The 13,751-nt window shown below is 34.3% G+C and overlaps 2 protein-coding genes across 3 annotated transcripts; one reads left to right on the forward strand and one right to left on the reverse strand.

Moving 5' to 3' along the window:
- The first annotated feature begins 244 nt into the window (after positions 1 to 244).
- Positions 245 to 12,455, forward strand: pnpla8 (patatin-like phospholipase domain containing 8). 2 transcript variants are annotated; one of them, XM_042721955.1, is made up of 10 exons: positions 245 to 396; positions 1,617 to 2,664; positions 3,788 to 3,937; positions 4,046 to 4,197; positions 4,909 to 5,003; positions 5,089 to 5,260; positions 5,843 to 5,900; positions 5,991 to 6,185; positions 10,123 to 10,427; positions 10,730 to 10,832. In XM_042721955.1, the coding sequence occupies exons 2-10, from the start codon at positions 1,804 to 1,806 to the stop codon at positions 10,815 to 10,817; spliced, it is 2,076 nt and encodes a 691-aa protein (XP_042577889.1). In that variant the 5' UTR covers positions 245 to 396; positions 1,617 to 1,803; the 3' UTR covers positions 10,818 to 10,832. The 2 variants fall into 2 exon arrangements, with proteins under 2 accessions (XP_042577889.1, XP_042577888.1); XM_042721954.1 differs by lacking the exon at positions 10,730 to 10,832 and adding an exon at positions 11,688 to 12,455 and having other exon boundaries at positions 246 to 396; positions 10,123 to 10,321.
- Positions 530 to 1,620, reverse strand: akap14 (A-kinase anchoring protein 14). Its single transcript, XM_019068923.2, has one exon. The coding sequence runs from the start codon at positions 1,298 to 1,300 to the stop codon at positions 818 to 820; it is 483 nt and encodes a 160-aa protein (XP_018924468.1). The 5' UTR covers positions 1,301 to 1,620; the 3' UTR covers positions 530 to 817.
- Positions 12,456 to 13,751: the final 1,296 nt, after the last annotated feature.

A 13,751-nucleotide genomic window follows, 5' to 3' on the forward strand; every position in this document is an offset into this window, starting at 1 on the left:
GTGTGCTTCCCCTTCACGGTAGTATTACTGTACTCTGCTATTTAATATGCAACAATAACCTTTTTTAGATAACTAATCATTATTTGTTTATAAAGAATATATAGGATATATAAGACGTTTCTAAATATGATGTATTACCTTGTCTCTTTTTTTGTTTTGTTTTGTTTTGTTTTTTGTTTAGTTATGTTGTTTCACTTACTCCCAGTAGTTGGCAGTGCACTCTTTCCCGTTTGTTTTTATGTCTCCAATCAACAGAAGCGAAGAGGAGAATCGGGGCGTTCTGATTGGCTGTCTGCACATCACGTCGTCTTTTCTGTTTCTAAACGTTTCCTGTCATCACCTCTCTGATTCTAGATATTTCTAACAAAATGACAGCGAATAACAAGGCATCAGCAGGTACGTCATCTTATTTTTATGCTCAATATTTCAAACTCCGGCTAAAGAGAGCTGAATTATTTATTTTATGTAACGTAACGTCAGTCGTATCTGATCAAAACAACACCAGTTGGTCCAAAGAGCAGCCTCTTGATAATAACAATATCCATTTATGAACAACAAATTACTATTTCTATAAACATATTCGATTTATATAGAGATAACAGTTAATTATTATGGTAATAGTCATTTAGCGTTTAAGATAATTCGAGTTAACTTACACTGACAAAAACAAAACAAACCAGCACATTATGGTAAATATGTGAGACCTAGTACTAACTTACAGTATTTCCTTAAGAAGCATCAGTTAAATCATTTTACTATATTTCCATTGAAAGTGATCATGTGTAAACAGCGAGTTAAATTGACATGTTTTGAAGTATTAAAAGTCGACGGTGTCCATCAGCAAAGTCTTGCTCTCAATGACATCCATCAGCCACTTCTCCCTGAACCTCGTTTGTCCTGGAATATGTTTGGACCTGTTGGTTTCGACGAGGAAGTGAACGTCCACAGGCCGTGTGTTTGGTTTGATTTTGGAGATTTCTATGGTGAAGTACACGCTGGATGTGACTCTCGGGATCGGGGCGCTTGGGGTCGGCATGCTCCATTTGGCCTCGTACTGGTACTGCGTTTTTAACTCCAGCTCTGTCTCCTGGAGAAACCTCAGATTGTAGAGCCAGCCAGGCTGCTCTATCTCCCATGTGTCCATGTAATGTCTGATCTGCTGCTCTCCGATCTCGATTGTGAAGTCTTTGCATGAGATCCAGTCGATGTTTTTGATTGTATGCTCACATTGTGCGTTATTTGCGCTGTGCATCTCCATAGCTGTCAGTGTTTCTGAAATGTTGTTGACGTCGGTTTCCATGGTGATGACTGACCGTGCACTAAAACATGATGTTTTACAAATTATTTTAGTAGCCTACTTTTATATTTTGGATTTTCTCACCACATTTTTACTTATATTGTTAAATATTTGTATGACATTCTTTCTTCTGTGGAACACAAAAGAAGAAATTTCGAAGTTGTTTTTTCGTGTTGCTGTGCAGTTGCTCAAGGGTTCTGAGTCGGACTGTTTTTAGCATAATGCTATTGCAGTTCTTAGGATTTTCTGGATGGTTTCTTACATTATTCATAAACATTATTTATTTAATAATAACAAATAACGATCTTTCTCATTACAGGTTGCCTTTAAAATGAGAAAATCTCCTACCTCATGTATTATCATGGAGTCCTTATTTAATTTAGTGGATGTGAAATGCCTGAAAGTTTGACTGAGCTCTGCAGGGCTCGGCAGCTCTGATGCCCGATCCACACACACTTCTGTTTCCTCAAGGAATATCCCAGAATTCCCTCGGGTAACCTCGCCGCATGTCGCGCATCAGGAGCACCCTGGACACCGTTACCAAAGCCGTGAGTGGAACGGTGAACACCGACTTCCTCGCCAAGATCACACGCCTCAAACCCGGTGCCGCCCAAGGCAAAACTATAGAGGTTAAAGTGGAATGTCCCGGGACAGAGGACGGACCTGTCATGACCATGGCGGCACCTGAGCCGCCCAGGGAGAAAGAGGTGAAAAAAGATACAGAACCTCATAAAGAAGCCCCAAAATCTGTCAGCAATTTGTCGAGCAGTGCAGGAAACACAACCAGTGCGGTTGCAAAGCAAACACTGCAACGCTTTCAGCCCGCAGCGTTCACAGCCAACATGGATGAAATGTACAATCACCTGGCTGAACATGTCAGTACCTACTTTGGAAGTGACACACAAAATGACAAAAGGTCACGAGACACGGCATCCTCGCCATCTCAGATCCAACCTAGCACTCTTCCAAACAGTAGCAAGGATCATATCCTACTGGCGGTGCCTGTGTCCCATAGATCCACACCAGAAACACCCCCTGCTATTGACAAGGATGGCTCTGTCCCAAGTCCACAAGCCCCTTCTGCCCCAGCTCAGGATGAGGGTGTTTCAACCATCCCCATATCACCAAGGAAAGGCATCAGTCATTACCTGTCCTATCCCAGGCCCAGCATCCAGGCTTTTGTAGGACACTACATCGCTCCCCTCGTCCCAAAGTTCAGAGCAGATTCAAAGAGTGGCACAGTGGAGAAGGACAAAACCTCTGGATCTGATCTAGCCACGTCCCAGGATGCAAAGAGTGCAGAAAGCAAAAAAGAGAAAAAAGAGTTAGACGAGAAAGCACAGAGACTGCTGTCTCAGAGGGAGAAGGTAGATTAATATCATTGTCATTTTAATGGAATGTTTCATTGAGATCTTTTCTGAGTGAAAGCCTTGTGTTTTCACTAAAATACCAACTCTGGTATTTTAGTGTGGTCTGCAGTATAGTTTTTTGGGGTTTATCTAATGAAAATTGCCAAAATGAAATAATAATAATAATATATGGTCCTACAAGTTGGCGTAAGTTTATTTATGCAAAAAAAGCAATAAACAATAATAATAATTAAAAAATAAAATAATATTTTATGAAAAATAAATTATAGTTATATAAATTGGATTATATATATATTATATTAAATTATTATTATAATCTGTATTTGATAAAAAATTCAATATTGTTTGAGAAATGTGGGTGTGTGTATATAATGTATGTGTATATACAATTTCAATAAAATAATTAAAAATAAAATAATTTCTATAAAAATAAATGACAGATATATATATATATAATTTTTATTTCTCTTATTTTTTATTGTTTATATATATATATATATATATATATATATTATAAAAAAAACACTCGAAAATATATATATATATAATTTTTATTTCTCTTATTTTTTATTGTTGCAATATAAAAAAAAGTCTTGGCCCAAGAGAAGGACATTTATTCAACAGAACACATTTGCACGTACAGTGGCATTCAAAAGAATCTGTGAAAATGTGAATAATTTTAACAAAATAAGAGAGAGCTGAAATTATACCACACACACCGTAAAGGCTTCCTAAACTTTTGAAGGGGGTTATTTTAATAATTTCAGCTATTTTTTGGTCTTGTGGACTATATGTAAACATATTTTATGTAACATATCTAACTCAGGACAGTAATAAATAAAAAAATAACATGCATTTTGTATGATCTCTCTTATTTTGTTTAAATTATTCACATGTTCACAGATTCTGCAAGGGGTTCACAAACTTTTGCATGCCACTGTAGTTCCTTCTGCTCATGTTTTATAAATGAGGCCCATTACCTTTGTGCCAATTATAATGATTTCCTTTTGATTTTGGGGTCAGTTATCACCCAAAACTTTATTTTGTTAGAAGCTCACACACTGATTACAATGAAAACATTGATTTAAGGATTAAATGTAACTGTTTCGTGTGTCTGTAGATTATAGCACGTGTTAGTGTGGATAACCGAACCAGAGCACTGGTCAAGAGTCTTCAGCGAGTCACTGATGTGAAGATCACCATCAGCAGGGTGGAGGAACTGAGCTTCCACCTGCTGGAGTTTCCTGAGACCCGAGGGGTGGCAGCCACTGTACGTTTGTGTCCAACCATCTGCCATATCTGGATATATTTTTCTACATTGTAATCTCCGTCAATAACTTTCTATATTTCATTTCTTCCTTTCTCTCGCTGGCTGTAGGAGAAGGTCATCCCGTGTCTGCTGCGTTTGAGGCAGGCAAGAGACGTCAATCTGCAGGCTGCAGTGAGACAGGCTCTGGCCCTGGTGGGCTACACTGACCCGGTCAAAGGCAGAGGGATACGTGTCCTCTCCATCGACGGAGGAGGGACCAGGTGACAGGCACATAACAGCTGGGGAAAATGATTAACCTAAAGTTAACAGATTGTGAAAGTACTTTAAGATAAAAGTAGGTCAGCCCAAATTTACCTAAAAGTAGGTCATCCAAAAATAGAACTGACACAATTTTGCAATCCCTTTAAGTGTTGTCCATCATCATAGGAAATTTGTCGTAATTTTAGCAAGAATAAAATATATATGAAAAATAAAATAAAGTCACAGCAGTGGAATATGATATTAACTTAATCTAAGTAAAAACTAAAAATAAAAAATTATTATATATATATATATATATATATATATTATATATATATATATATATATATATATATATATATATATATATATATTATATATATAATATATTATATATATATATATAAAATATATAAAAACTATATGGAATATTTAAATATAAGTGTTTTGAATTTAAGTGAGCAGCAAAAAGCTAAAATGTAATTAAAAGTAGTGAAAAAACATCAAATAAACTGTGACAAGGTATGTATATGTATACCTTGTACACACATTTTCATAAATTTTCCTACAATTTTATATCCTGAAATGTAAAAAGAAAGTTAACGTCCATGATATCATCTATGTCAACTACTCTAGAACTCTTATTTTGTTTCAGTGAATCCTTATCCTTATGTTTCATATTGTTAGATGAATACTAAATGGGCCTGTAACTTGATGTAATTGTTTTGTAGGGGTTTGGTTGCATTGCAGACTTTGCACCGGCTGGAGAGTTTGACAGGGAAACCCATCTACCAGCTGTTTGACTACATATGTGGTGTTAGTACAGGTATATTTTTATAACTTCTTGGAAAATATTTATTAGCTATAGGAATGAATCTTCCTTTAAATCTGTGGGGGTTTTTTTCCCTTAGGGTCCATCCTGGCCTTTATGCTGGGTGTGTTCCAGATCCCTCTGGATGAGTGTGAGGAACTCTATCGAAAGTTGGGTTCTGATGTCTTTAAACAGAACTTGATTGTGGGCACAGTGAAAATGGGCTGGAGTCACGCATACTATGACAGCCAGATCTGGGAAGAGATCCTAAAGTAAGACAATGACCTGAAAAAGCTTTATCTTATTATTTTAATTTTTTTGTTGTTAAATTTATCATTTATTTATTTATTGTATTTTTTCGTTTTGTTTTCTTTATTATTATTTTTTTCACTTTATTTTGTTTTATATATATATATATATATTTAAGTTATTTTAAAAGTGATGTAAACAAGCCCATATGAAACAGAATTATATTATTTATTTTATTTTATTTTATTTACTTTATTGTAATTGTAAAGTGCTACAATAGTTTGGAGCTAAAAATAGCAAAATAATAAAAAAGTAATAGAGTTAATAAATAATATAATATATTAATATAATATAATCAAATAATAACGGTAAAGAGACACATATAAAACTACACTGAAATAAAAGCAAAAATTAATAGTAATAAAAAAATTAAGTAGCATTATAATAAAATGACAGAGGTAAAGAGACACATTTAAAAACACTGAAATAAACTTAAAAATAGTAATAAATAGAGATATTATACACTAAAGTGATTGTAGTACAATGTGTTGCTCGTTTAATGTTTACATTTTGTTTTATTTTAACGTTTTGTTTATTCTCAACAGAGAAAGAATGGGGCCTGAACTAATGATTGAGACTTCCAAGAACCCTAAATGCCCTAAGGTGGGTTTCAATATATACTATTATAAAACAAAAAAAAACGCTATTCTCATCTTTTAACTGTTTAGATAAATCCCTCAATGCTTCCTCTAGGTGTCAGCAGTGAGCACCATAGTGAACAGAGGCCTGCCGCTGAAGGCATATGTCTTCAGGAATTATAACTTCCTGCCAGGGGTTCGTTCACACTACTTGGGCGGCTGCCAGCATAAAATGTGGCAGGCCATTCGAGCATCCTCTGCTGCTCCAGGATACTTCCAGGAATTTGTACTAGGAAATGACCTCCACCAGGTAAAGCATGCAAAGTCCGGTCTGCATATTCTGCATTCCATTCCATTTTGCTCTCAACTAATCCTTATGTTTTTAAGGCTAATTATTATGTAATAACTTTTTTATTATTGTTAATATACAAGTGCTCTGACTATTTGTGACGGCATCCTTGCACAGACATCTTACAGTATTGAAAATCATTACAAACCCTTTTAGGTTCTTGTCAGAAGAAGAAGAGAGAGGAAAAGCAAACTCTGCACATACATGCACTCAGGCTATTTCCTGTGCTGTCTCATCAGGGCCGCACATTCAGACTCATTAGTGTTGTTCTTGAGTGCCGTCACTTAGGGCACTTCAATTCGGCTCTCAGATTGCTGTTTGAAGAGATTGCTGTCAGAGAGATTATTTAGACTCCTCTCACTTCTCTCAGAATCTCTCAGAATCATAGCTTTAAAGTACATATATGGCTGCGTATTTGCAATATGCATCAATTTTTGTGGATACACAAACCAGTTTTGTAAGTGAAAGTGAATGATTTTGAGTAGTTTGTGTGTCTGCATTGCCTTTGAGTAGCTGTCAGGTCTTTTTGCCTCTCTGCCTGTCTTCATCCAGCTCAAACTGGCACGGTCCCACCGCTGCCACACTGAACGCACCCTCACAGCCTGAGATTTCATCAGCCAAGCGGCAGACGTTAATGTTGAATCGTAGCCCACAGCGGTGCCTGTTGAGCCATCAGGAAGGCGTCATTCTGTCCGTCTGCCTATTGACACCCACCAAGTTCGCATACAGCTTTTCACAATGTCCCTGTTGTCCCAAAAAGGCCAATAAAGCTGTTGGTCACCGAGCTAAATGAATGCCCAGATTCATTCAGATTCAAGTCCAATGAGTTCTGAGGTCAATAGGAAGATGGGCCTGTTATTAGAAATGGTGGGATAAAACAGCATTGTAACTAATAAATGAATTATTTTTACAATTATTAAATAAATATTTATTTTAAATAATATTTTAAAAAATTTATTATTTAAATGTATTCAGAATACATTCAAAATACAATCAATTTCAGTTTTTTGGAGGCATAAATTAAAAGAAATATAAATATTCTGTTCATTTATAAATATTTTTAATCTGTTAATTTATTCAAAACACATAAAAATACAGTTAGATTCTGAATTAAAATTCATTTTGATATTTTTTGGGAGCATTAAATAAATAAAAAAATTCCTGCTATATCACATGGGTAAATTACATGATTTCTCTCCTGATAATTTGTAAATAAAAATTTTCTATATTCTATCACAAGAAAATGATATGATACTTTTCTGTTCATTTATGAATGAATATTTTTTATTTATTATTTTATTCAAATTACATTAATTTATGAAATAACATTTAGTTTGATACTTTTTTTTTGTTGGCCTTAAAGTTAAAAGTTAAAAATGTCCTTATATCATAATGAGGAAAGAAGCTTTATTTTAAAAATTTAATTCTTGAAATGATTATCAAGTCACTTGCCATCATTTTTTATTATTAATTGTATATGAAAATAATATTTCAACAAAATGTTGTTCACTTTTTATTAATAGTTGAAAACCTTTGTCCACCAAATCAAAGTCTTATGGTGCAACCAGAAATTTTCTTCCCTTTCTTTATAAAGACACTCTTATGTACCATTGACCTACTTGATGCATTTATGTGTCCATCAGATATAATCCTCATTTTGTGGTCAAATGTTCTTTGGAGAACACTAGATGGGAAATTTGGAGTGACATTGTCCTCGGGGAAGGCCTAATTTATTGGCGAACAAGATGAGAAGGAACCATTTTTAGATGGGATTCATTCTTCATCTAATAGTCCATGTAGCTGATTCAATTTTTTTTTTTTTTGGCCTAAGGGCCAAGCAAACCCACTTAATGCACATTCAATAGGTTAATCTTTCCATAATTCCGCATTCAAAGCTGCTGTGGCGCGCGCCACAGAGCGCAACAGACACGCAACGTCTGCTGACAGCAGAATGTGCGATGTTTTGAAGTGTATGTTTTTCTAAAATGAATGTTGCAGAGGTCTGAGACTGAATGTTAACTGAACGTGCCTCTTTAAATGGTGTGGGGTGACTGTTGTTGTTTTTCCCTTGTATAAAACACAATTGCATGTCCTCATTAAAATGCAAATGTAGTGGAGGCTCTTGGCTCTAAAACCTGTTGCCAAAAACAGAGCACTCGAAAATGTCAGATTTTTGCGTTCGGACTCCGAAAACAAAACTCGGCATGTGCACACCAATGGGAAAGGAGCGAGAAAATTATTTGGAGGTTATGCTCTCTCATCTATCAAATGTTCTATTCGCAATGCATTTGAATGTTAAACGCTAGGTGATACTTACATGTTCGCATATCTCTCTCTTTTCCAGCAGATGCTCTGAATAGCTCTTCAGTTTCTTCTCCACATGCCAGGCCTGTAATCTGTTATGCATACTCTCTTCAAGGACTCTCTACCATCAAACAAAAAGTCAGTCCTCGACTGTTTGTTTGTTTTTCTTCTTCAATGATTGATTCGTTGATTCTTTCAGTAAAAGAATAGTTTACCCAAAAATGACAGCTCTGTCATCATTGACTCATCCCCATTAAGGAAATATGAATTTCTCTTTCCCGTGGAACACAAAATGAGTTTTTCATGCTGCTCTTATACTTACAAAGCAGTACATGGACCATTGCCACAAATTAATAAGTAAAGTAAGGAATGAATTTGAGATGCTGTTGATTAGTTTTTTATTATAGTTTGAATTCATTTATTTTATTCATTTATATTACAGTTACATTTTCATGATGTCTGTGCAGTTTTATTCATTTATATTTCAGTTTTAGTTTGTTATTTTAGTACAGGTACATTAGTTAAACTACATGAAACTGAGAATCGTTTCTAGCTTAAAAACAAATGGCAACTAGCAGATTATTATTATTTTTTTTAAAAGGTAACATTTATTTTATCCCATTGTTCAAGTAACATTTATTTATTTATTTATTTATTTAATGGTTGTATTTTAAGGTTTAGTTAATTATTATAACCATCTTACAAATTAGATTCCCCCCCCCCCTTTTTGTTTTTTAAATTCATGCTAAAAATAACAGTATAAAAGCATCATATTCTAAATAACTCATGCATCATGTTCCAAGTCTTCTAATGCGATTTTTGAGAGTAACTGTGAACCGTAAGCTTGACAAGCATGGTCAACATTTACTTTCATTATATGGAAAAGAGCAGCCTGGACATTCTGCTAAACATCTCCTTTTGTATTCTACATAAGATAGAAAGTCAAACAGGTTTTTATAGTCATGAGCATGAGTAAATGACGACAGAATATTAATTTCTGTGTGAAAAATCCCTTTAATTATCTTTGGATTGCTTTGATGAGGTATCATTCGTTATCTTTGGACTCGGAAAGCAGCGTGCAGTTCACTGATACGCATCAGTATCCGTGTCACTAAAATGTAGGGCATACTAGAGAAATGAGGGATGCTGTCTATAGGACGATTTCATCTGGTTTTCTCTGATGTGCTCCTTAAGGGAGGCATGGAAACAGAGAAGGATGATGCCAAGTAAATGGATTTCAGATGCCTCAGGTGAAATGAGCACATCTACCCACATCTCCTGCAGAGAGATCCTGCGTCCATTATACTCTACAGTCATGATTGCCATAATCATATCAGCTAGAAATGCAAATTCACCTCTTTTATGTCATACCTCTAGTATTTTAAAGGATAACCCAGATTTCCACAAAGAAGCCTTGCTTTTGGACAAGAGTAGAAACTGTTGTTTTGGCAGAAAATGAAAATTTATTTTAAATACTATATTTTAGTTTCTCCAGTTGTGATAGATGAACACACACGAACCTTGTGAATCGCTTTCTCACTTGATACCTAGCTGTGATGTTGTTAACATTTGATTGATTTTTGATTTTATCCAGGACGGTGGTCTCTTGATCAACAACCCTACTGCTCTGGCCATCCATGAGAGCAAGTGTTTGTGGCCCAACACACCTGTGCAGTGTGTGGTGTCTCTGGGCACAGGCCGATATGAGACCATAGGCAAGACCAGCTCGAGCACTTATACCAGCTTGAAGACCAAACTCACCAATGTCATCAGCAGCGCCACTGACACTGAAGGTGAGATGATGGGGTCACATGATCACATCTGTCAGCTGTCCCTGTGTTGTTCTGTGCTGCTGTGTAGCACCTACAGCTCTGCATATCCCAAAGTTGAGCAGCTGAGGTTTATTTTTAACAAGTTCCCAGAGAATTTGATTTTCAGTCTAATTTGAACTGAATTGGATCATTTAGAAAATAAATCAATAAGAATAATCATATGTAATCAATCAAATTAAATTGCATTTGAATCATTTAGAAATTTAAGTAAATTATATAAAGTGGATGTAAAATTAATAAATTATTTAAAAATATAAATGATCATTTATTTTACTATTTATTTTTTCTAAAAATTATTTGACTGTTTTAAATCATAAAACATTTTCTGCTGTTTGTCTCCCTAATGAAAGTGAGAAATGAACGGCTGAGGTTTATTTTTAACAAATTCCTTGATCCTCTCAGATTTAAACAGTACACATTTGAACTTGAATTTAGAAAATTAATTCCACAAGAATAATCATCATGACTGCTTTTGTGCAAAATCAAAAATAAAATAAAAATAAATAAATAACATAGTTTATTTAAATTTTAACCATTTAAACATTGAAATTAATTATATAACATTCATTCAAACTTAATAAATTATATAATATAAATAAAAAATTATATGAACATTTTAAATAATGAAACATGTTATATTATTTGTGTCTTACCGCATAGACCACTAATGATATATCCTTGTGTTATGATGCCTGGTTGAATCTGCCACAAAGAAAAGTCCAGGGTCTTCTGAATAATGAGAAAATGTAGCACCTACAGCTCTGCAAATGCCATACGATCCCAGAGTTAGAATCGAACAGCTTAAAGGGATACTCCACCCCAAAGTGAAAATTTTGTCATTAATCACTTACCTCCATGTCGTTCCAAACGCGTAAAAGCTTTGTTCGTCTTTGGAACACAATTTAAGATATTTTGGATGAAAACCGGGAGGCTTGTGACTGTCCCATAGACTTCCAAGTAAAGTACACTATCAAAGTCCAGAAAAGTATGAAAAGCTTGATCAGAATAGTCCATCTGCAATCAGTGGTTCAACTGTAACAGTATGAAGCAACGATAATTTCAGTTTGAACCGTACTTCATCATTTTGAAATTCCATAAGAATAAAGATTATAAATCTTTTGACACAAGAAATGTAAAAAAAAACAAAAAAAAATACATTTAATTTAATTTAATTTAAATAATAACATATCTATTTTTTTATTGGGAAAAAATGAAATAAAACTGATGTGACATAATGAAACATAAAAATAATAAATCAGTAATAAAACATTGCTATTATTCTGTTGTTTGTCACTCACTACATAAACCTTTTCTTTTTATTATGTAGAGGTCCACACAATGCTTGACGCCCTCCTCCCCCCGAACACTTATTTTCGTTTTAACCCTTACATGAGTGAAGACATCTCATTGGACGAAAACAGACAGGAGAGGCTGGACTTCCTGCAGGCCGAGGGTCGGCGCTACCTGGAGCGTAACGAGAATAAGTTAAAGAAAGTGGCTAGTGTTCTCACTCAAGAAAAGGGCATCGTTCAGAAACTAGCCGAATGGGCTCAACTTAAAGCTGACATGTATGATGGCCTTGCTTTTCGCTCCAAACTCTGAAACCCACACTCTAAACCACACTAGCACAACCACTGACCTTCTCCGTTGTCTGTTTATCATATAACAAGGTAAACTGTGCACTACAGTGGAATTACGTGTTACATATGTTGCCATATGACAGTTTAAAACAGGGAATCAAGTCTGTTGCCTCGTATTGACGAGCACATAAGAAGATTGAAAAAGTTTGATTTTAAGGCTTTATTCTTATTGTAAGAACATCTTGTTTGAAACGAAGAGCCTTGAAAGCATGAAATGTTAGTGGCAGCACTGACTAGCTAGCACTTATATTTGCTGCTTTTCATTTGTTGGGATGTACTAATGATATTTTGATCGATTAATTAACAATAGAATAAAGTTGCTGTTGTGTAGTGTCTCTCCTCGAGAAAACCTGTAGTAATAGTCTTTCTGACGGTACTGTAGTTAGCATGAGGAAAGCTGCTAAATGCACAGACTAAAGTATGTGTAAATAATTTTCTACCAAACTTTTTAATTTTTTATTTAAATTCAAATGATCGACCTTGAAATGAGATGTCAGACCAGAAGGGTTCCAACAGCACTGATGCTTTAAAGATTCTGCACACAATGTTTCAAAAGCACTTAATTGCAGTCATATTAATACTAAAGACAGTATGCATTGATTATTGTGAAAATACTAATGAAGTGATCTTTGATTTTGTGTATTATGTTTGAATGCCCCAGTATACATTTTTATTTCGTTCTGTGCACACTTGGCTGGAAAATATTTTACATAATTTATTGGTTCTGTTCAGACTAAGTGTATAATATTGTAAAATATTAACCCATGAATGCAATGATTAATTCTAATTAATTATATAATATATATTATTATATTATTATTATTATTAATTAATTAATTATATTATTATTATTAAGTAATTACAACCGTGTTGTAGATTCAGTTTTAACAACTTGAACACCTTAAAACTGTATTCCCTGATGATTATGAACAGAAATAAATAATTTTAAACCTCAGTTTGTCTCATGGATTTGAGTTTCATAGATTTGTCTCTCTAAAGGTGTCACATAAGATATGTTGAAGTAGTTAGTTAGATTGTCTTTTCACTTAATAAACTACTTTCTTTCCTTCTAATGATAAAGCGCACCTATCATTGGGAATCCAAAACTTTGATAGTATTTATCAGTTTATTTTGGCTAGAAGTTATGTATATCTACACTTTTATTCCATTTGTAATTAATCGGAGAGTATTTAATAGCTTTTCCAATTGGTATTTTTGCAGCCTGTCAACTATGCAATAAAACACATATATGTTCTCAAATATATTTTAATTCGTAGCCCAATGAGAAATATAAAACACACATCATGTATACACTGAAAAAACAAAAATGGTATAGAAACAATTTTGGTTGGTAAATTTCACAATTACAAAGAAATTGCAAGTAACATTGAATTAAACATGACATTTTAATGTATAAAGACTGAAATATTATTTTCTTACAAAACGTAGTAATTTTGTTTTATTTACAACTTCAAAAAATCAGTCACATAGACCACCATTATACAAAAAAGGTCAGTGAGTTGGTTATTTTCTCAGCGCGAGGAATGTGTTTTATCCATGGAAACGTTCAGTGATGTGTCAAATCCCACAGGTGAGTGTGAGAAGAGGCTATATCTGATAGAAATATGCTCAAATCTGCATTTCAGTGTTACTGGAAGATGCCATGTATGTGAGAGACGGCAAACTATTCCTCTAACAAAAATGCACTGCATGGAAATGCCCTCTTCATTCTTTTTTATTGAACAATAAAT

This window comes from Cyprinus carpio, chromosome B4 (assembly GCF_018340385.1).
Source record: "Cyprinus carpio isolate SPL01 chromosome B4, ASM1834038v1, whole genome shotgun sequence".
Taxonomy (NCBI): Eukaryota; Metazoa; Chordata; class Actinopteri; order Cypriniformes; family Cyprinidae; genus Cyprinus; species Cyprinus carpio.